The 23495-nt window shown below is 51.6% G+C and overlaps 1 protein-coding gene across 1 annotated transcript in view; it reads right to left on the bottom strand.

Annotated features, from left to right (window-relative positions):
* The window catches only part of LOC140421802 (uncharacterized), a 239234-nt gene that overhangs the window by 105757 nt on the left and 109982 nt on the right, over positions 1-23495 (bottom strand). Inside the window, exon 3 of the mRNA XM_072506704.1 lies at positions 14604-14683. Coding sequence (XP_072362805.1) covers positions 14604-14683 — 80 coding nt within the window. The remainder of the gene's footprint in view (positions 1-14603; positions 14684-23495) is intronic.

The raw sequence follows: 23495 nt of genomic DNA, 5'->3' as shown, positions 1-23495 counted from the left end.
ACAACCGACATCCCCCCCACAACTACAAACCCTCAGTTTGAGTCCAACTTTTCAGTTTGTATAAAGGTCCAAGCCTCCTCAGGCGTTTCGAAGTAGTGGTGTCGATCCTTAAATGTGACCCACAATCGTGCTGGCTGCAGCATTCCGAACCTCACCCCCTTCCGATGGAGCACCGCCTTGGCCCGATTAAAACCAGCTCTCTTCTTTGCCACCTCCGCACTCCAGTCCTGATAGATTCGGATCTCCGTATTCTCCCACCTGCTGCTCTGCTCTTTCTTGGCCCATCTCAAGACACACTCGCCAGGACCCGATGAGCCCAATCTAGCTCCAGGGGACTCGGAGAGGCCCCCGCCCCCAACAGCGAGTTGAGCATCGTGCTCACATATGCTCCGGCATCGGCCCCCTCCACTCCTTCAGGGAGACCCAGAATCCAAAGATTCTTCCTCCTCGACCTGTTCTCCAGGTCCTCGAATCTTTCCGCCCATCTCTTGTGCAGCGCCTCATGTGCCTCCATCTTCACCGCCAGGCCCAAGATCTCATCCTCGTTCTCCAAGGCTTTTTCCCGCACCTCCTGGATCGCCGCGCCTTGGGCCTTTTGGGTCTCCACTAACCCCTTGATCGCCGTCAGCATTGGCGCCAGCACCTCTTTCTTCAGCTCCTCAAAGCAGCGCCTGAGAAACTCCTGCTGCTCCTGCACCCATGCCGCTTAATCTCCGCCCGCCGCCATCTTGTTTTTTCTCCCTCGCGCTTTTCTCTGCTCCAAAAATGCTTTTTTGACCGCTCCACTCCTGGTCCAATCCATATACTATGGAGGGAGGACCTTGCTCACCTGCCCACACTGGAAGTCGTCGAAAAAATTGCCGTTGGGGCTCCTATGGAGAGCCCAAAAGTCCGTTTTAGCGGGAGCCACCGAATATGCGGCTTAGCTCCGCATAGCCGCAACCGGAAGTCCAACAAGGGGCAATTTGAAGACCAAGAGTTGATACGAGTTTAAAAATGAAAACAAAACCTGTCCGCGAGTAAGTAATTCATTTGGGCCTTCACCAGGGTTCATCGTGGGATCCCTGGAGACAGGTGAGCAATGTGGAATAGGGCTCGTGGAGTGTGGTCGTGGGCAAGGAGATGAAGGGTAGGTGGTGGCTCTCAGAGAGCATGCCTGGTCCCGACGCCAGATACCTCGATCAGGCATTGTGTGCCTTTGAATGAGGGGGGCACTAAATTACTTAATCCTCCCCCGATCAAACTCCACCTCCCTCCCATTGCCTCAGAACCTGCATTAGATTCTGCCCTGATAATGTGGAACCAGTTTTCCCTCTGTTCATCTCTGGTCATCATACTTCTTAAACAACTTCTGGGCGTTGGAACAGATTGCACAAAAGCCCAGCAACAATGATCCCAAATACACAGTTGAAGAATCGTGATGAAATATTCGAGAAATTTAAACTCTTGCTGGCCAGAGAGAAGCTTAACAGGGTATCTCGTGGGCTATGGGAAGTATTAAATAGCACGGAAAAAGGTGAACTCAAAATGTTACTAAAAGGTCATTTATTTAATTCGAGAAAAATAAATTTGAAGTGGATTTGGAAACAAAGATTGTTACCCCAATGGGAAATAAATATTTGGAGTGATCTACCAGATAGGGCAGTGAAATGAAAAACATTAGGGGATTTGGAGAACCTCAATAAAAATGTGGATTAAAAAGTTTTAAAAGTTGTAATGAAGCATTGAACTGTGGGAATCAAGGGAACCAATGAACAACTGAATGTTGGACCCATTTAGTCCAGGCCAACTATTTGAGTCTGAGTTAAATCATCAAATACAAAATTGTGCTCCTTCAGGTGTGGCTTGGCCGTAAACCCTTAAGATAGTGTGGAAGGTGATTGCAGAAGTCGCATTATGTAAATGCACAAGTGTTCCCGCGTTATGTCTTGCCAGTTTTCAAAGTTGCCGACAAACTCAATCGTAAGCCATGTCAATCTAAAACATCCGGTCAGGCCAGAAACACAGCAAGTTGTGTCAGGAGATTCTTTTCTTTCTTCAGCCCCTCACTCCACCCTTTCTCTTTTCTATATTAATCCTAAACTCTTCAGTCTGCTTGGCCTTGGCATTTGCAATTTCTGCTCTGACACTCTTGGAAGCAGGACTCCGGTCCCTGAAATTGGGCATCATTGATGTTTGTTTTACATGTGCAAACGTCAGTTTCAATTGGTCTTAAAAAGGGAACGGCGTCAATAAAATTGTTTGTTAAAAAAAAAAGGGAACGGCAGAGGAGTTATTTAATATTACTTACTTGCGGCCTAAGTTGATTCTTGTCCCACCAACTATTGATCAAGAACCTCCACACCACCCAGGAAAAGCAGGCCTGCTTGATTCACACCCATCCACCACCTTCAACATTCACTCCCTCCACCACCGAGACACAGTTGTGTGTACCATTTGCAAGATGCACTGGAGCGACTCTCCTTCGACGGGACCTTCCAAACCCACAACCTCTGCCACCTAAAAGGACAAGGGCAGCAGACACATGGGAACACCACCACCTGCAGGTTCCTCTCCAAGACACACACCATCCTGACTTGGAAATATTATCGCCGTTCCTTCACAAATTTGGTGAAGAATGTGGAAGCTGTCACCCCCAGTGAGTGATTGAGGCAAATAGTATCTATGTATTTAAGGGGAAGCTAGGGAGGCATATGAGACAAAATAGGTCATGTTGGTGGAGGCAATGAGGAAGGATAAGTGGAGGCTCAAGTAGAACAAAAATACCAACATAGATTGATTCGGCCAAATGGCCTGTTTCTCTGCTGTACATTTGATGTAATTCTTTTTTCAAAGTATTTTTATTAACGGCATTTTACGAATATATCTGAAGATATCAGAAGACCAAACATCAACATGAACAGAAACCACCGGCCCCCAACATCCCTCGATACCAACACCCAACCCACCTTCCTAATTTTCACCTTACCCCACTCCCCCACTAGCCACCCAGTGGCCCCTTAATTCACCTTGAAGAAATCAATGAACAGTTTCCACCTCCGGGAGAGCCCCTCCTCCGACCCCCGCAGGGCGAACTTGACCTTCTCAAAAGGCAGGAATTCTTTTTCTTTTTTGATAAACAATTTTATTGAGGCATTTTGGCAGAGTAAACAACAATACAAAACAGTGTGCAAAGAACAATCAACATAGTGCAAAAACCAGCTCCCCTTCTACAAGGACCCACCTAACTGCCCCCCTAATCTACGTTGCCCTACCCCCCCTCTCCCGCTCCCCACCCCTCCCCCCACCCCCCACTGCTGATGATTAATTTTCCACGAAGAAGTCGATAAATGGTTGCCACCTCCGGGCGAACCCTGACAGTGACCCTCTCAGAGTGAACTTAATTTTCCCCAGACCGAGAAAGCTCGCCATATCCGATAGCCAGGCCTCCGACTTTGGGGGTTTTGAGTCCCTCCATGCCAGCAGAATTCGTCGCCGGGCTACCAGGGAAGCAAAGGCCAAAACGTCAGCCTCTCTCTCCTCCTGGACTCCCGGGTCTTCCGAAACCCCCAAAATTGCCACCTCTGGACTCATCACCACCCTTGTTTTCAGTACCCGGGACATAACGTCCACGAACCCCTGCCAGTACCCCCCGAGTTTTGCATATGCCCAGAACATGTGGACATGGGTCGTTGGTCCTCTCGCACATCTGGCGCACCTGTCCTCCAGTCCAAAGAATTTACTCATCCAGGCCACTGTCATGTGGGCCCGGTGGACGACATTGAATTGAATCAGGCTGAGCCTAGCACATGTTGCGGTCGCGTTAACCCTGCTCAACGCCTCCGCCCATAAGCCCTCTTCTATCTCCCCTCCGAGCTCTTCTTCCCACTTAAGCTTCAGCTCCTCGGTCTGCGTGTCCTCTGCCCCCGTAAGTTCTTTTTGATATCCGAGACACTCCCCTCCCCCACCCATCCACTGGACACTACCCTGTCCTGGATCCCCCTAAGTGGCAGGCGTAGGAAGGATGGAATCTGTCTGCGTAGGAAGTCCCGCACCTGTAAGTACCTAAAACCATTCCCTCTCGCCAGCCCAAATTTCTCCTCTAGCGCCCTCATGCTCGGGAATCTCCCTTCCAAGAACAGATCCCCCATCCTCTCAATCCCAGCCCTCCGCCATGTTCAGAACCCACCGTCCATATTCCCCGGGGCAAACCGGTGATTGTCGCAAATTGGGGACCAGACTGATGCTCTCACTTACCCCACATGCCTTCTCCATTGGCCCCAGATCCGCAAAGTCGCCACCACTATAGGGCTGGTGGAGTACCGTGCCGGCGGGAGCAGCAGGGGCGCGTAACCAGGGCTGCCATTCGCCCCCAAACTGACCCCGCACCCACCACCCACTCCTTTCATAGCTATGTTGGCTGCCCAGTAGTAGTTACTAAAGTTTGGCAGCGCCAGCCCCCCCTCCCCTCGATTCCTCTCGAGCATCAATCTTCCTCACCCGCGGGGACTTTCCCGCCCACACAAATCCCATAATCATTTTATTGACCTTCTCAAAAATGGACCGCGGGATGAAAATGGGGAGACACTGGAATATGAACAGGAATCTCGGGAGGATCGTCATTTTAACCGTCTGCACACTCCCCGCTAGTGTCAGTGGGAGCACATCCCACCTCCGGAACTCGACCCTCATTTGCTCCACCAACTGAGATAAGTTCAACTTGTACAACCGGCCCCAGTCCCGCGCTATCTGTATCCCTAAGTATCTAAAACTAACCTAAACGGCAGCCCCCTCAGCCGACCCTCCTGGCCCCTCGCCTGGACTACAAACAACTCACTTTTTGCCATGTTCAGTTTATACCCCAAGAACCGGCCGAATTCCCATGATTTCATCCATCCCAGCCACTGGATCCGTAATGGATAAGAGCAGGTTGTCGGCATACAATAAAACTCTGTGTTCCACCCCCCCCCCCCCCCCCCCCCCCCCCCCCAGACCTGCAGGGGGTTCCGAGGTGTTAAGCTTACTATAGAAGTCCCTGAACACCTTGTTCAGTCCTGCTGGATCTCCTACCACGTTTCGCCCCCACCCCCCGTCGACTGCCTTCCCTATTTCCCTGGCCGCCTTCCTCTTCCTCAGTTGCTGTGCCAGCATTCTACTGGCTTTCTCCCAGTGCTCATAAATCGCACCCCTCGCCTTCCGAAGCTGCTCCACAGCCTTACCTGTGGACAACACCCCAAACTCAGTCTGTAGCCTCCGTCGTTCCCTTAAAAGCTCTACCCTCGGGGTCTCCGCATGTCTCCTGTCTACCTGTAAAATCTCCTTCACCAGTCGGTCCGTTTCTGCCCTGTCCGTCCTGTCCCTATGTGCTCGAATCGAGATCAGCTCCCCTCTCATCACTGCCTTCAGCGCCTCCCAAAGCACCGCAGCTGAGACTTCCCCTGTGTCATTGACCTGCAGGTAGTTTTGCATACATATCCTCACCCTCTCACACCGCCTCGTCCGCCAACAGGCCGACCTCGAGCCTCCATTGAGGGCGCTGAAAACTTTCCTTACAGACCTGCAGATCAACCCAGTGTGGGGCATGGTCCGAGATAGCGATCGCCGAATATTCTACGTCTGTCACCCCCACCAGCAAATCCCTGCTCATGATGAAAAAATCAATTCGGGAATACACCTTATGAACATGCGAATAGAACGAAAACTCCTTCCCCGTCGGCCGACTAGCCCTCCATGGATCAGCCCCCCCCATTTGCTCCATGAACCCCCTCAGTTCTTTTGCCATTGCCTGCACCTTACCCGTTTTTGAACACGACCAGCCTAGGCCGGGGTCAAGGACTGTGTTGAAATCCCCTCCCATAATCAGCCTGTGCGAGTCCAGGTGAGGTATCTTCCCCAACAGTCTCTTAATAAAATCCACATTGTCCCAATTTGGGGCATATACATTGACCAAAACTACCCTCATCCCCTCGAGCTTGCCACTCACCATGACAAATCTGCCCCCCCATCCAAAATTGTGCTACCCACCTCGAATTGCACCCGTTTGTTAACCAAAATCGCGACCCACCTGGTTTTAGTGTCCAGCCCCGAGTGGAAGACCTGGCTAATCCAGCCCTTCCTTAACCTGACCTGGTCAGCTACTTTCAGATGAGTCTCCTGGAGCATCATTACATCTGCCTTCAGCGCCCTCAGATGCGCAAACACACATGCCCTCTTTACCGACCCGTTTAACCCTCTAACGTTCCAGGTGCCTGGTTGAGGGGCATCGCCCCCCCCCCCCCCCCCCACCCCGCCGATCAGCCATCTCCTTTCTTGGGGCCGCCCCTAGACCCTGCGTCGTGTTTCCCCTGGCCCACCTCCTGGTAGCCCCCCCCCTCCAACCTCCTCCATGTTACCAAACCCAAGTCCCTCCCTCGTCAGCAGATCAACTACCCCCCTTCCCCCCCCTCGCAACAACACCCTGTAACCTAACCCCTGCCATAAACTAGCTATATAAACACCCCCCACCTGGCTTCCGTAGACCAGCTAGCCTGGTGATTCTCGACTCCAGTGCCAACAAGTCTCCCACCTATTGTTCCCTCTGACCCATCCCTCCCACCCATCAACAACACTTCCCCAAACCCCTCGAGCAATTGCTCTGAACAACAACAAAAAACAAGCAACAAAGAAAACCCCGACGCTAGTGCAAACCAAATAATACAAAATAAGTAAAAAGCACTTCCAACCACCCTGATCAGAACACAAAAAGCCCCCAGCACCAAATACCTTAACTTCCCTCTTTTCCAACGAAAACTCGAATACAGAAGAAAAAAAAACACAATACAAGAAAAACGTGTAAACATTGCTTAGTAACTTTTTACCTTAAGTCCAAAAGTCCTCAGTTCGGCACCAGTCCTTCTCTCTTGGCGAAGCCCATCACGTCCTCGGGCTCCTCAAAGTAATGGTGCCGTCCCTCGTGCGTGACCCAAAGGCGCGCCGGGTACAGCAGCCCAAACTTCACCTGCTTCTTAAACAGAATCTCTTTGACTTGCCTGTAGCCTGCCCTCCTTCTGGCCACCTCCACGCTCAGGTCCTGGTAGATATCTGCCACATATGCGGCGGCAACCTCTCCCTCAGCCCCCTCCGTGAGACCAACAATTCTCAAATTCTGCCGACGGGGCCTATTTTCCAGGTCCTCCACCTTTTCCAGAAGCCTTTTTTGTTGGTCTATCAGCCTCCCCATCTCCACTTCCACCACCGTTTGGTGATCTTCCTGCTCCTCCAGTACCTTTTCCAGCTTCTGGATCATCCGATCCTGGGCATTCAGCCTGTACTCCAAGCGCTCGATTGATTTCTGGATCGGGTCTAAACTGTCCTATTTCAGCGCAGTGAAGCCCTCTTGGATGACCTTCAGCAGATGCTACGTTGTTGGCTGGGCTGTCTGCACCGGGGTCCAGACATCGGCCATATTGTCCTCAGCAGCAGCTTCTACACTGCCCTTGTTTGCCCACTTCTTCAACTGTTTGCGATTCTTTCTGCTTCTTAATTCCATACACCTATATCTGGAGTCTGTGCCTGAGTGCCTATGCCTTCAGATCCAGCGCTCAAAAGTACAAAAAAGTCAGGAAAAAAGGTCCAAAAGTCCGACCGGATCGAGAGCCACCAAATGTGCGACTTACTCCCTCATAGCCGTCACCGGACGTCAAAAGGCAGGAATTCTGCCAGGTCGCTCACCCACACCACCACATTCAGCAGCTCCGAGTCCCGCCAGCACAACAAGATCCATCTCCGGGTTATCAGGGAGGCAAAGGTCAATACATCAGCTTCTCTCCCCACCTGGACTCCTGGATCTTCTGACATGCCAAATATCGCCACCTCCAGACTCGGAGTCACCCCTATTCCTAAAATCACGCACATGACTTCCGCGAACCCCTGCCAGAATCCCCTCAACTTTCGACATGCCCAGAACATGTCAATGTGATTCGCGCCCTCCCAGGCACACTGTCTACGCCTATCTTCCACCACTGCAAAGAACAGGCTCATCTTCTCAACTGTCATGTGGGCCCTATGCACCAACTTAAACTGGATGAGTCTGAACCCCGCACAGTGCAAGGCTGCGTTCACCCTCAGCAGGGCCTCTTTCCCCGTCCTGGCCTGCACCTCCCACCCAACTCATCCTCTCAGGTACGCTTAACCTCCTCCACTGGAGCGCCCTCCCTCTCCATCAACTCCCCATAAATGTCTGACGCTCCCACCTCCCCAATATGATCCTCCGACAACAGCTTGTCTGGCAGCACCGGAGGTGGCAGCCCCTGGAAGGGCGGAACCTCTTTCCTCACAAAATCCCCAACCTGTAGATATCTGAAACCATTCCCATGAGGCAACTCATACATTTCCTCCAACTCTTCCAAACCTGCAAATTTGTCCCCTATAAACCGACCTCTATCCCCACCTTCCGCCACCCCCGGAACCTCGTATCCAGCCCCGCTGGCACAAACCTGTGATTATCACATATCAGTGCCCACATCGACATGCCCTCTAACCCAAAATGTTGCCTGCACTGACTCCACACCCGCAACGGCAAAACCACCACTGGGCTCACAGAGTACCGGACTGGCAAGAACGGAAATTGCGGCAACAATAGTGCCCTCAGACCCGTCCCCCAACACCACGACGCCTCCATCCGCCTCCACACCGACCCCTCCTCCACAGCTCATTTCCTCATCATTGTGATGTTCGTCGTCCTGTAATAATTCATCAAACATGGCATCACCAGTTCCCCCCACCTCTCCCTCCCCCCCCCCCCCCCCCCCCCCTCACCCGCTCTCCAAAAACACTCCTCGCCTGTGGGGTCTTCCCCGCCCAAACAAACGCCGAAATTATCTTGTTTACCTTCCTAAAAAAGGACTTGGGAACAAAGATAGGGAGGTTCTGGACCTCGAACAAGAACCTGGGCAGCACTGTCATTTTAACCATCTGCACGTACCCAGCCAGTGACAGCGGAAACACATCCCACCTCTTGAAATCTGCCTTAATCCCCTCCACAGTCGTGCCAAGTTCAATTTATGTAACTGTGCCCAACTCCACGCTGCCTGGATTCCTAGATACCGAAAATTCACCCCCACCATCTGGCACGGCAACGCCCCCAACTTCCTCTCCTGCCCTCTAGCATTAATCGTGAATACCTCACTCTTCCCCATTTCCAATTTATACCCCACCATTGCCAAATTCTCTCAAGATTTTCATAATCCTTTCAAAGCTGCCCACTGGCTCCAAAGTATATAACAGATCGTCTACATGCAGCGAGACTCTGTGTTCAGCAAACCCCTTCCCAAAGTATATAACAACAGATCGTCTACTTGCAGCAAGACTCTGTGTTCAGCAAACCCCCCTCCCCCCACTTGATCGCTTTCCACGCTCTTGAAGCCCGAAGTGCCATTGCCAGTGGCTCTATCGCCAAAGCAATGGGGAGAGCAAGCATGCCTGCCTCATCCCTGATACAGCCCAAAATACCCCGAGTTCATCCTGTTCAGCCGGACACTCGCCATCGGCCCCTGTACAGCAACTGAACCCAATCTACGAACCCCTGGCCAGACTCAAACCCACCCAGCACCTCCAACAGATATAGCCACTCCACCCGATTGAAGGCCGTCTACCTCCTACCCCTCCGAGCGCATCATAATAACATTAAGCAGCCTATGCATATTCGCCAGCAACTGCCTCCCTTTCACAAATCCCGAATGGTCCTCCCATATCGCCCCGGGCACACACTCCTCTATCCACGACGCTAACACCTCCGTTAACAACTTTGCATCAATATTAAGTAATGATATTGGGCGGTACGACCCACACTGCTCCAGGTCCATGTCTTTCTTCAAAATCAGGGAAATGGATGCCTGCGACAATGTGGGGGGAACTCCCCCTACCCCTTGCCTCATTATACACCCTCACTAGCAGAGGCCCCAACTCCGCACCAAACGCCTTGCAAAACTCCACTGGGAACCCATCCGCCCCAGGGCCTTCGCTGCCTGCATCACACCAACGCTGTCCAACACCTCCCTCAGCCTGATTGGGGCCCCCAAACCTTCTCCCCCTCCACCCTTGGAACTCCAACCCATCCAGGAACTGTCTCATCCCCTCCTCCCCAGACAGAGGCTCCGACTCATACAGCCTTCTATAGAAGGCCTCAAATACCACCATTTACCCCCTCTAGATCCAAAACCACTTTGCCCCACTCATCCCTCACCCTACCAATCTCCCTCGGCATTGCCTACTTCCTCAACTGGTGAGTCAGCATCCTACTTGTCTTTTCTCTGTACTCATACACTGCCCCTCTGGCCCTCCGCAATTGCCCTACCACTTTTCCCAGGGACACCAATCCAAACTCCATCTGGAGCCTCTGACTCGCCTTTAGAAACCCCTCCTCTGACGCCGCTGTCTGCATCCTATCCACCCTCAGGATCTCATCTACCAGCCTTGCCCTCTCCTCCTGCTCCACCCTGTCCCTATGCGCACCGATGGAAAAACTTTGCCCCTAATTACCGTCTTTAGTGCCTCCCACAGCATGGAGGCTGTGACCTCCCCAGTGTCATTCAGCTCCACTTAATCCCGGATGGCAGCCCTCACCCTCTCCCACACACCCTCATCGACTAACAACCCCACTTCCAACCTCCACTGCAACTGTTGGGCCTCCCCTGTGCCACCCAAGGCAACGCATGATCAGATCCAAGTCGGCCACCCCTGCCAGCAGTGTCTTATCCATCACAAAGAAATCGATCCAGGAGTGCACCTGATGCACATGCAAGAAGTACAAACGCTCCTTTGTCCTCGGCCTCCCAAACCTCCATGGGTCCGCCCCCACCCTCATACGATACATGAACCCCCTCAGCTCCCCCACCACTGCCGACATCTTCGATGACTTAGGGCTCAACCAGTCCATCCTGGGATCCAGAACCATGTTAAAATCACCCCCCATTATCAGCTGGTGCATGTCCAGGACTGGGATCCTCCCTTAACCCCACCTCATTAAAGTCCCAATTTGGGGCACAAACATTCACCAGGACTACCAACATCCCCTCCAGCTTCCCACTGACCATCACATACCTGCCCCCTGGATTAGCCACAAAGCTCCCATCTCAAATCCCACTTTCTTATCAATCAGCCCACTACCCGCCTCGTCTTCATGTCCAACCCCAAGTGGAACACCTGCCCACCCATCCCTTCCTCACCTTCAGGTGCTTCTCCTGCAAAGAAACAACGTCCACCTTCAAACTCAAGTGCGCAAAAACACGCGACCACTTAACCAGCCCATTCAACTCTCGCACACTCCAAGTAACCAGTCTGGTCAGAGGGCTCCCTGCCCCCTCCCCTGACGATCAGCTATACCCCCTTTTAAGCCAGTTTCCCCCCTCCCCCACCCCCCGGCCGACGTCACGCTCTCCCAAGATGTCTGCCACTATCTTTCCCTTCCCAACTGCGCCACGCCAACCGCACCCATGTCAGCAACCCTCCCAACCCCCCTCCCCTGCACCCAAACAAAAAACAACCAATTTCCCCCTTCCCAACTCCCTCCTCCTGATAACCCCCACATCACTCCGATTAACTAGCACGGTAGCCCCCTCCAGAGGCCTCGGACTACTCCTCACCCTCCCAATCCACCCCTCCCTCCCCCAATCCTCACAACAAGCATCAAACAAAGAAAAACAAAAGGCATACTCACTATCACTGCGCCCCCGTCGTACCCTACCCCAATCCACCCACCCAATGTGCCCCACACGTTACACAAAACTTCCTCACATTCCTTCCAGTCCATGGTCTCTCATAAAATCCATCGCCTCCTCTGGCGAGTCAAAATAAAATTTTTGATTTTGGTGCGTCACCCACAAGTTGTGGAGGTACAGAACCTTGAACTTCATCTTCTTCTTGTAGAGTGCGGCCTTTATACGATTATACCCGGCCCTCCGCTTGGCGAGCTCTGCACCCAGGTCCTGGTAAATCTGCAGCTCACTCCCGTTCCAGGTACACGTATTGGTCTTCCCCGCCCTCCTCAAGATCTTCTCGTTATTCAAGAACCGATGCAGCCTCCCCACCATCGTCCTCAGCGGCTCCCCCACCTGCGGCCTCCTCCTTAGGACCCTGTGCGCTCAATCCACTTCGAGGGGCCAGTCAAAGGTCAGCTCCCCTATCAGCTTCTCCAACATGCTCGCCACATACTTGGCAGCCTCCGCAGATTCAAATCATCCCCACAATCTTCGGGCATCCCCACAATCTGCAGATTCTGCCTCCTGGAGCGATTCTCATGGTCCTCCAGCTTATCCCTCAGCCTTTTGTGATTGCTCAACATCCCCATCTCTGCCTCCAGCTAGGTGATCCGATCCTCATGCTCCACTATCGCCTCCTCCCCCTTCTGGATCGCCAGCCCCTGAGCCTCCTGCCTCTACTCCATCTACTCGATAGCCGCCCTAAGCAGCTCCACCAACTTGGCCAAATCCTCTGAGGCCTCCTTCCTCTGCTGCAGACATTTGCCATTAAGGAATTCTCCCAGCTGCTCCATCGAGTACTGGGAGGGCAGCGCTGAACGTTGCCCTCCGCCAGCTTCTCCTGTGTCGCACCACAAAAGCATTCTTGCTCTGGTTGCTCTCTCTTCCTCGTGGCACTCCTCGTTCGATGAGTCACACACCAGAGGAGTAATACATTCCCTGGGCACTCCTGCACCTTTTGCCCTCAAACACCACACAATTCGGGTGGGGAAGGACCCGAAAAAATCCACCTCGAGTGGGAGCCACCAAATATGCGACCACTCACTCCATGGCTGCCACTGGAAGTCACCCGATGTAATTCTAACGATCCTTTATTTTAAGTTCATAAATAGATAAAATACTGGATTGCAGCATGAGGCGCCATGGCCCTGAGAAAATTAGCAAGAAAGACTTCCAGAGAGTCAAACTCAAGTTTTACAGCACAAAAAGATGGCCTTTGGCCCATCGTGTCCATTCCGACTATCAAACACCTATCTATTTTAATCCCATTTTCAAGCACTCGGTCCGTACCTTGTACGCTGTGGCATTTCAAGTGCTCATCTAAATGCTTCTTAAATGTTGTGAGGGTTCCTGCCTCTACCATCCTTGCAGACATTGAGTTCCAGATTCCCACCACCCTCTGGGTAAAAAAGGTTTCCCTCCAAATTCCCTCTAAATCCCCTGCCCCTTACCTTAAATCTATGCCACCTGGTTATTCGCCCACTACTAAGGGGAACTGTTTCTTCCTATCTACCCTATTTATAGCCCTCAACATTTTGTACTCCTCAATCAGGTCTCCCTCAGCTTTCTCCAGGGAAAACAACCCCAGCCTATCCAGCCTCTTTTCATAGCTGAAATGCTCCAGCCCAGACAACTGGTGAGTCTCCTCTGCACCGTCTCTAGTGCACTCACATCTTTCCTATGGTGTGATAACCAGAACTGCACACAGTATTCTAGCTGTGGCCTAACCAGCCTCTCATACAGCTCCATCACAACCACTCTGCTTTTGGTCGGGATTCTCTGATATCGCGGCCAAGTGTCGACGTTGGCGTCAAAACTGGCGCAAGCGACACCGGCGCCAACGGGCCTTCAGGCCCAGTAATTCTCCTGTTCTTCAGGGGCTAGAATGGCGCCAGAGTGCTGTGCGCTGCTCTGGCGCGGAGCAACATGCCGGCGACTGAAAAGTGGGCCCGCACTGAAGGAGGTCGGCCCCCTCCAGATCGCGGCCGGCCCTCGATCTCCGACCCGGCGCGGGCTTGGAGAATCCTGGCCTTTATATTCAATGCCTCGGCTAATAAAGGCATGTAGCCCATATGCCTTCTTAACCACCTTATCTGCCTGTCCTGCTGCCTTCAGGAATCTAGGACCTGCACCTCAAGGTCCCTTTGGTCCTCTGTGTTTCCTAGCATCCTACGGTTCATTGTGTATCCCTTGCCTTGTTAATCCTCCCAAAATTAATTGCCTCACAATTTTCAAAGTTGAAGTGTTCACTTCCATTGCACCTTTCACACCTATCAGCCGTCTCAGCGTGCCTTTTAATGAAGTACTTTTTGAAATGTTGTCAATGTTACACTGGAAGGGAATGCAGCAGCCAAGCTGCGCACAGCAAAATCGCACAAACAGCAATGTGACACTGACCAGATAACCCTGTTTGTGTTCTGTTGATCGAGAAATGAATATTGGGCCGGACATGAGGGAGAACTCCCCTGCTCTTCTTCAACATTGTCCCACATGATCTTATATATCCACCCGAGGCTTTAATTTAACCTGCCACCCTCCATAGTGACTATGCAGCAGACAAGCGCCAGATTTGATATTTGTACCCACAAGCTCCTCAACTCAGAAGCAAGAATGCTACTGAGTCACACACAAATCTTGCCCATGTGGTTTGCAATTTGTAACCATGCAGAAAGTAAGTGGATCGTAAGAGCTTTCGAGGGCAGGAATTCATCTAATTTTAGCAATAATTATGACAAATGGGGGTAGAACATACAGAACGCCTGGAGTGTTGATAAACACTGAAGAGGAAAGTATTGCGTTTAATCCCAGGAATTAACAACTGCAAGGAGCACCAATCACGCAGAAAAAAGAAATGAATCTACCATTAGGTACAAAAGCCAATGTTCTTACTTCAGAAGGAGATGATGAGCTCCGCTGCTTCTTAGCTGCCTGTTGTGATTGCTCCTCTCAGGGTGGAAAGGAACTGTACTCTGAAACACAAACAATCCCTCATGAAAAAGAGTAGGCAGCAATACTGAAGAAACCTCGAAGAAGTGGGAAGCCAGACATTTGGCAAAAAGGAAAATGAGTGTTAATTCTTGCTGGCGTATCGAGAGGGCAGTCCTGCCTTTAGAGAAAATCAACTGAATATAAAGTATAAAGTCAACTCCGTTAATAAATATTCACTTCAGATAAGCAGGGGAGATTTATCTACAGTAAAAATCTCAGAGGATTCCGGAGAATGCTTCTTCTCATGGGGGAAGAGTAGACCTAGTCAAAGAATTAGGGGGTCTCCCTTTTAAGATGGAGGTGAAGAATCTTTGTTCTGTCAGGGGGAGAGACTGGGTTTGTTGCCATTGAAGTTTAGAAGAGTGAGGGGTGACTCGATTAAAGTATAAAAACATAGAACGTAGAAAATAGGAGCAGGAGTAGTCCATTCGAGCGCTTTGAGCCAGTCATTATGCTCATGGTTGATCATCCAGCTCAGTAATAATCTGTTCCCGCTTTCTTCATATGTTCTTTGATTCCTTTAGCCCCAAGAGAGATATCTAACTGCTTCTTGAAAACTTACAATGTTTTGACTTCAACTGCTTCCTGTGGTAGTGAATTCCACAGGCTCACCACTCTCTGGGTGACAACATTTCTCCTCATCTCAGTCCTACCCTGATTCTGGACTCACCCACTATCAGGGACATCCTTTCTTATATACCAAGTATATAGATCCTGAATGCTCTTGACAAGCTGGAAGTGGAGGAGACGTTTCCTCTTATGGGTAAGTCCAGAATGAGGGGGCACTGTTTTAAAATTAGGGGTCACCCTTATTGGACAGATATGCGGAGAAAGTTCCTCTCTGAGGGTTGTGCGACTTTATAACTCTGTCTAAGAAAGCAGTGGAGGAGGAGTCACTTAATATTTTTAAGGTGGAGCTGGATAGATTCGTTAAGCAAGGGAATCAAAGGGTATCAGGGGTAGATGGGAACGTGGAATTCAAACACAAACCAGATCGGCCATGATCTTATTGAATGGTGAAGCAGACTGGAGGGGCTGAATGGCCTAGTCTTGCTCCGATTTCCTATGTTCCTAAAAATACTACTTGTATTCATATCATGATTTTAACATAATGAAATATCACAAGGTGCCTCACAGGTGCATTGTAAAGCAAAGTTCCACACCGAGCCACACAAGGAGATATTTGGACAGTGCTGAAAATCTAAGTTAAGGAGATAGATTTTGATGAACACCACAAAGTCAGAGAGCAGGGTAGAGACGCAGGAAGGTTTAGGGAGGGATTTCCAGAGTTAAGGGGCCAGCCACTGAAGACACAACTGGCAATGGTGCATCAATGGAAATTGTGGATGTGATAGAGATGCCATAAAATTGGAGGAGGGTAGAGATTTCAGAGAGTTGTGAGGCTGGCGGTGGTTACAGAGATACGGAGGGGGGTCAAAGCCATGGAGGGATGAGAATTGCCTAATTGGGAACCGTTGTAAACCAGCGAGCACAGGGTTAATGGGCGAACGGAATTCGGTGAGAGTTCGACTGTATCAGCAGACCTCTGGATGAGCTCAAATTTACGGAGGGGTAGGACATGAGGGATTGTTGTACGGTTCTTACGAATGAAGAGTTAGCTATTCTTTCATAATCTTCTATTGTTTTCCCTCATGATCACTTCCTAGAGAGATAGGATTTAAGGGCACAATATGTAGACCAGGCAGGAGATAATGATCATTGGACAGTTAGACAGGTCTTACCCAGATCGGAGATTGTGACAGCCAATGTTACACAAAGGCTTATTATTTTCCCTATGCACCACTGTCTCCCATTGTGACTCTATGTGCAATACCACAGTTAAATCTCAATATAGCACAACAGTTACTGCTTATTAAACTAACAAGGTACATTATGTTAAAGGAAGGAAAAACTTGCAGCCCTGTGACTGACACTTCATTTGTAAAATAAAATTGAACTGTTCTTTTGCTTATCACGGTCACATTTGGAAGCCGAATCCTGATTACATTCTTGACAGGGAGCACATTGTTTTTCACCTCAAGTCTTTTAGAAGCAATCAGGTCTAACGTGCCAGTGAAGCCCGCGGTCTCACCACACTAATTCCCCCTGAAGCCTCACTTATTAGACTGTCTTCTTCTGCTCCAGACACTCAGTCGAGCACAGCTCAATTTCCCAGAGACACTTAAATGTTGAAATTTGACATTATAAATGCATTGGGATCAAATTGGATCTGCCCTTTAGTTTTACTAAATAAAACTGAACAAATGATTACACTATCCTATTATCTCCTCTGCCTTCTTCCATACTCATTCTTTAGTATCTAAATGGCCTAAAGGCAATATTTGCAGTAGTACACTATCCCTTCAACAGATGGTCAGACTGGGAGCTTCGTTGCATTTATATAGCAACTCCAGCGTAGTGAAATCCAAGATGCTACAGTGGTGCAGTTACCAACTGAGGAAAACATTGGGAGTTGGTCAATGAGATAAGTTTTATGGAGGGTCTTAAAGGAAGAAAGAGATGTGAAGAGGTTTAGGGAGGGAATTCCAGAGCTTGGGGCCTCCCAGAACTGAAGGCACTGCAGCAATCATAGGGCTAATAAGGAGAGAAAGGGACGAGAGTTTGTGGAACACCGAGTTCTTGTAGTGTTGTTGGCTAAAACACGTTTTAAAGAGAGAGGGCTATTTATATAATACAGCAGAGTTTAAAATTAAAAACAACTCTGGTGCATATCAATGTATTTTATGCATGGTAATTTTCCTCAAATTTTCATTGGAATCAGCAGAGAAGTGACCATGCTCACCATAAGTCTCGATGCACACAAAAGTTTAGCAATTTCTGTGGCATGGATTTCCCCTTACACAGTGTTCATTTGGACTGGCACCAGGTCAAGGGAATCTCTGGGCAATAGTGATGCCATCAAGCAGGTTAAGCAGCCAATAACATTGAAGTATTCTCACAGACATCAAACCAGGATTGTGATGAACGGTTACTGCCTTATCATCATGTAAGGTGAGGTCCCCTTTAAGACCGGGCTTGGAACCCTGGGGACTCCGCCACTGGCTCCGCCCATCTGTGAGCCATAAAAAAGGGCTGCCTCACGGGCTGTGTAACAGTCAGCACTTGTCTCAGCTCTAACATAGTTCTTAGTCTAATAAAGCCTTCTTTACAGTTTAATCTCTAAGCTTCGTTATTGAGGGAACCTCAATTTATTAGACTAAACTAGATTCAGGATGGACGCAAGCCTAAAACCAGAGAAGCTCAATCTGGAAGCACGAACACCGGAGGCGAAGGAAATCTTTAAATACTGGCTGCGGTGCTTCGAGGCCTACCTGGACTCCGCAGAGACTCCCATCCTGGGGCCACGCAAGCTGCGTCTACTCCACGCCCGGGTGAGACACAGAATCTCCGCCACGCTCGAAAAGGCGACGACTTATGAAGAGGCAATCGAGTTACCCCGCAAGCGGTTTGTCAAACCCATCAATGAGGTGCACGCCCAGCATCTGCTCTCTACCTGCCGGCAGCGCTCGGGGGAAATCGCTAGACGAATTTGTTGAGAAACTCACCACGCTTGCCAGGGACTGTGACCATCAGGATGTGACAGGGGAAGTCCATGTGAACCTGCACATCAGAGACACTTTCGTGTCTGGCATCCGCTCGACCTACATCTGGCAGCGGCTGCTCGAAAACGGGGCAAATGACCTCCAGGACACGCTAACGCTCGCCTCCTCGCTGGAGGTGGCCAGACATAACTTGGGTACATACCCCGCGGACTCTGCGAGCCCACCCTGGACTTCCTCCGACTCAGCCGTATTACAGGCCTGCGCCACTCGGCGACCATCTCACCATGGGGACACACTGTGCTACTTCTGCGGACAGGGCCAGCACCCACGCCCACGCTGCCCAGCCCGCTCCGCGATCTGCAGCGACTGCGGGAAGAAGGGGCATTTTGCGAGGGCCTGCCTGGCCAGACCCAGAGGCCAGAAAAACAAAGAACAGCCGGCCCGAAAATCAGGCTCTCAGTCCCGCAGGCCTCGCAATGCTGCTGCGCACCGACCCGACACGCCCCCTTCTGACACGTCATCAGCCTCGTGCGAATCATGGGAGCGCCCATTTTGTCGGCGGCCATCTTCTCGACCCGACACGTGCGACCAAAGGCGGCGGCCATTTTACGAGTCCGACTCGGCTGAGGACTCCGACTACCCGCGAGTGGGTGCGATCACCCTCGACCAAACTCGGCAAAAAAATCTGCAGAACTCCATGATGCAGGTCCTGGTCAACGGGCGCGACATTGCATGCCTCTTCGACTCCGGGAGCACGGAGAGCTTTATCCACCCTGAAACGGTAAGGCGCTGCTCTCTACGCACCCATCCCGCATCGCAAACCATAGCCCTCGCATCTGGGTCCCACTCGGTGCAAATCAAGGGGTACTGTACTGCGGATCTCTCGATCCAGGGCACCAAATACACCCGTTTCAAATTTTATATCCTCCCTCACCTCTGTGCCCCCCTGCTGCTCGGACTGGATTTCCAGTGCAGCCACCGAAGCCTGACACTGAAGTTCGGCGGACCCTTGCCCCCCCTCACGGTATGCTGCCTTGCGACACTGAAAGTCGCACCCCCCTCGCTATTCGCGAACCTCACTCCCGACTGTAAGCCCGTCGCCACCAGGAGCCCGGCGCTACAGTGCCCAAGATATGGCTTTTATCAAGTCAGAGGTCCAGCGTTTACTGGGAGAGGGGGTCATCGAGGCTAGCAACAGCCCCTGGAGAGCATAAGTGGTGGTAGTCCGGTCCGGGGAGAAGAAACGGATGGTCGTGGATTATAGCCAGACCATAAACCGATTCACGCAGCTTGATGCGTACCCCCTTCCGTGCATCGCGGAAATGGTAAATCGGATCGCCCAATACCGAGTCTTTTCCACGGTCGACCTCAAATCCACCTACCACCAGCTCCCCATCCGACCAAAAAACCGCCCCTATACTGCCTTCGAAGCAGCCGGCCGGCTCTTCCACTTCCTCAGGGTCCCCTTCGGTGTCACAAATGGTGTCTCCGTCTTTCAAAGGGCGATGGACCAAATGGTGGACCCATACGGTTTGCGGGCTACATACCCGTACTTGGGCAATGTCACCATCTGCGGCCATGACCAGCTGGACCATGACGCTAACCTCAAAAAGTTCCTCCAGACCGCCCGAGCCCTTAACCTGACCTATAACGAGGGCAAATGCATTTTCCACACCACCCAGCTGGCCATCCTTGGCTATGTCGTGGAAGACGGGGTCCTAGGTCCCAACGCCGACCGCATGCGCCCCCTTAAGGAACTCCCTCTCCCCCGCAGCCTCAAGGCCCTCAAACGGTGCTTGGGGCATTTCTCCTATTACGCCCAGTGGGTCCCCAAGTATGCGGACAAAGCCCGCCCACTCCTAAAGACCACCATTTTTCCCCTCTCGGCTGAGGCTCAATTGGCCTTCAACCGCATCAAGGCCGACATCATCAAGGCCGCTATGCACGGGGTGGACAAAATCATCCCTTTCCAGGTAGAGAGCGGTGCATCAGACATCGCCCTGGCTGCTACCCTCAATCAAGGAGGCAGACCAGTAGCGTTCTTCTCCCGAACCCTCACCGCCTCCGAGATTCGACACTCTGCAGTCGAAAAGGAGGCACAAGCCATTGTGGAGGCTGTGCGGCGCTGGAGACACTACCTCGCCGGTAGGAAGTTTACCCTCGTCACCGACCAACGGTCAGTCGCCTACATGTTTGATAACACGCAACGGGGCAAAATAAAAAACGATAAAATTTTGAGGTGGAGGATCGAACTCTCCACCTACTCATGCGATATCAAGTATCATCCAGGGGAGCTCAACCAGCCCCCAGATGCCCTGTCCCACGGCACATGCGCCAACGCGCAGGAGGACCGCCTGCAAGCCATCCACAATGGCCTCTGCAACCCAGGGGTCACCCGGCTTGTCCATTTTATCAAGTCCCGCAACCTACCTTACTCAACCAAGGAGGTCAAGGCCATGGTCAGGGCCTGCCAAGTCTGTGCGGAGTGCAAACCGCACTTCTATCGGCCAGACAAGGTTCGGCTTGTGAAGGCCTTGGGTCCCTTTAAGCGAGGACTTCAAGGGGCCCCTCCCGTCCACCAATCGTTATGCCTATTTCCTCACCGTGATCGATGAGTTCTCCCGTTTCCCATTCGCCATTCCCTGCCCCGACATGACCTCAGCCACTGTGATTAAGGCACTGCACGGCATCTTCACCCTGTTCGGTTTCCCCGCTTATATCCACAGCGACCGGGGTACATCGTTCATGAGCGATGAACTGCGTCAGTATCTGCTCAGCAAAGGCATCGCCTCGAGCAGAACGACCAGTTATAACCCGCGGGGAAACGGGCAGGTGGAGAGGGAGAACGCGACAGAGTGGAAGGCTGACCTTCTGGCACTACGGTCGAGAAGTCTCCCAACCACCCGCTGGCAGGAGGTCCTACCCGATGCCCTACACTCCATTAGGTCACTCCTCTGCACGGCCACGAATGAGACCCCTCACAATAGATTGTTTGTCTTCCCCAGGAAGTCTACCTCCGGGGTCTCGCTTCCACCTTGGCTGATGGCTCCGGGACCTGTTTTTCTCCGGAGGCAGGCGAGGAGCCATAAAATTGACCCCCTGGTTGAAAGGGTCCGGCTGCTCCACGCCAACCCCAGTTACGCCTACGTGGAGTACTCCGACGGCAGGCAAGATACGGTTTCCCTCCGGGATCTGGCACCCACTGGATCCCCCACCACAGGAGCCCCTTCCCGCACCGCTCCCCTGCAGGACCCGGCGCCTCCTACAACACTTCTGGCCCTACCCCCTGTTGATGAGCATCTACCGCGCGCTTTACACACCCCGCGGGCGCCGGCACCGCTACCCCCGGCCCTGCCTAGTCCCCCTGCCCCGACCCGGACCGAAGCTCCGACCGCTGTGCTCCCGGATGTGCCCTTAACCGGGACGTCCGTGCCCGCCGCACCACCGCCCGAATTGAGGAGGTCGCTGAGAACGATCCGGCCACCGAGACGGATGGACCTATGATGGCACTTCACCCCCGCCGGACTCTTTTTAAACAGGGGGTGAATGTGATGAACGGTTACTGCCTTATCATCATGTCAGGTGATGCCCCTTTAAGACCGGGCTTGGAACCCTGGGGACTCCGCCTCTGGCTCCGCCCATCTGTGAGCCATATATAAAGGGCTGCCTCATGGGCTGTGTAGCAGTCAGCACTCGTCTCAGCTCTAACATAGTTCTTAGTCTAATAAAGCCTTCTTTACAGTTTAATCTCTAAGCTTCGTTAGTGAGGGTACCTCAAGGATGTAAATGCACTGATTACCCTTCACTTCTAATTAAACTTTTACAGACAGTGAAATAAAGATTGACATATACACAAAGGTCTTGTGGTACAGTGAGTAGCGTCCCTGCCTCTGGACCAGCAGCTCTGGGTTCTTGTCCAGCGCCAGAACATGTTGGCCACAAAAGGAGCATTCATAATATGATTCAATTTGCTGATAATCAGATAGTGGAATCTTCCACCACCTCCTCAAGTGAGGACTTCAGAGGTTGCTGTCAATTTCAGAGCAGTAATGACATTGACATTGTCACCTCAAAATCAGGGCCATTGATTCAAAGAACAAAAAAGAACAAAGAAAGTACAGCACAGGAACAGGCCTTTCGGCCCTCCAAGTCTGCACCAACAATGCTGCCTGTCTAACCTAAATCCTTCTACACTTCGGGGGCCCGTATCCCTCTATTCCCATCCTATTCATCAACGTAATAAGAAAATCAGAGCAAAGATTAAAGCTACCTTTATTGTGCGTGTGTGTGTGCATGTGCCAGCGTGCGTGAGAACATATGTAAAAAAATTTAGAAGCTGATATATAAACAAACATTTATCAAAAATGGTAATTCTGGGCACGATTTAATGTCCTTGTTGTGCCCAACTTAGTGACGCGACATGGCAATCGAATCTCAAGAGAGCCCAAGAGCCATTAGGCTCATTTAAATATGTCTGGGCTATATTCTCCCCGGGGCTAGGAACTAGTGGCCTCACCTGGGATACCTCACCAGGGTGCCATACAACACTGGTTTCCACAAACGTGACCAGACGTAACGGCATCTGGGGTGTCTCCCAGGCTATTTGAGTCCCCTGGGCAGTCGGGTTCTGAGTATGGTGGTGCCCTTGCACTCCCGCTGACAGCCGGGCACGTTGGCACTGTCAGCCTGGTACCTTGACAGTTCCACCTGGGCATCCTGGTAATGCCACTTTGGCATGGCCAGGGTGCCTGAATGCCCCTGCCAGGCTGGCAGGGGTACGACTAGGAAGCCAGGCTAGCAGTGCGAGGGCACCTAGGTGCCAGGGTGCGCAGGTGCCAGGTTGTCCATGCCAGGGATCGGGCCCAGGGGTGCATTATCCTTAAGAGGTGGGGTGAAGGGGGGTTTCAAGGACTCTGTAAGAGGTATGTTGGGTGCAGTGGTGTGGTCCAAAGGCAATGGTGGAGTGGCTGAGGGGGGTCGAAGGATCTAGGCAGCATTTAAAAATGACGCCTCGATCCACAAATACTCTTCCTGCATTGGCGAGCTGAGCTTGTCAGTGCAGAAAGTTATGTAAGTGCGTCATCAGCGGCGGGTTCCTCGCCAAGGCCAAAAAAGCCAGCAAAGTGCCATTAAATAACAGTATTTTTCACCCTGCTGAACGCTCCCAAAACGGTACTCTGTTTCTGTTCCATTAAATCGTGCCCTCTACGTAAAGATTTGCAGCAGGATT

This window comes from Scyliorhinus torazame, chromosome 1 (genome assembly GCF_047496885.1).
Source record: "Scyliorhinus torazame isolate Kashiwa2021f chromosome 1, sScyTor2.1, whole genome shotgun sequence".
Taxonomy (NCBI): Eukaryota; Metazoa; Chordata; class Chondrichthyes; order Carcharhiniformes; family Scyliorhinidae; genus Scyliorhinus; species Scyliorhinus torazame.
Note: the sequence above shows the minus strand (reverse complement) of the source record. Positions and strands in the feature narration are given on the sequence as shown.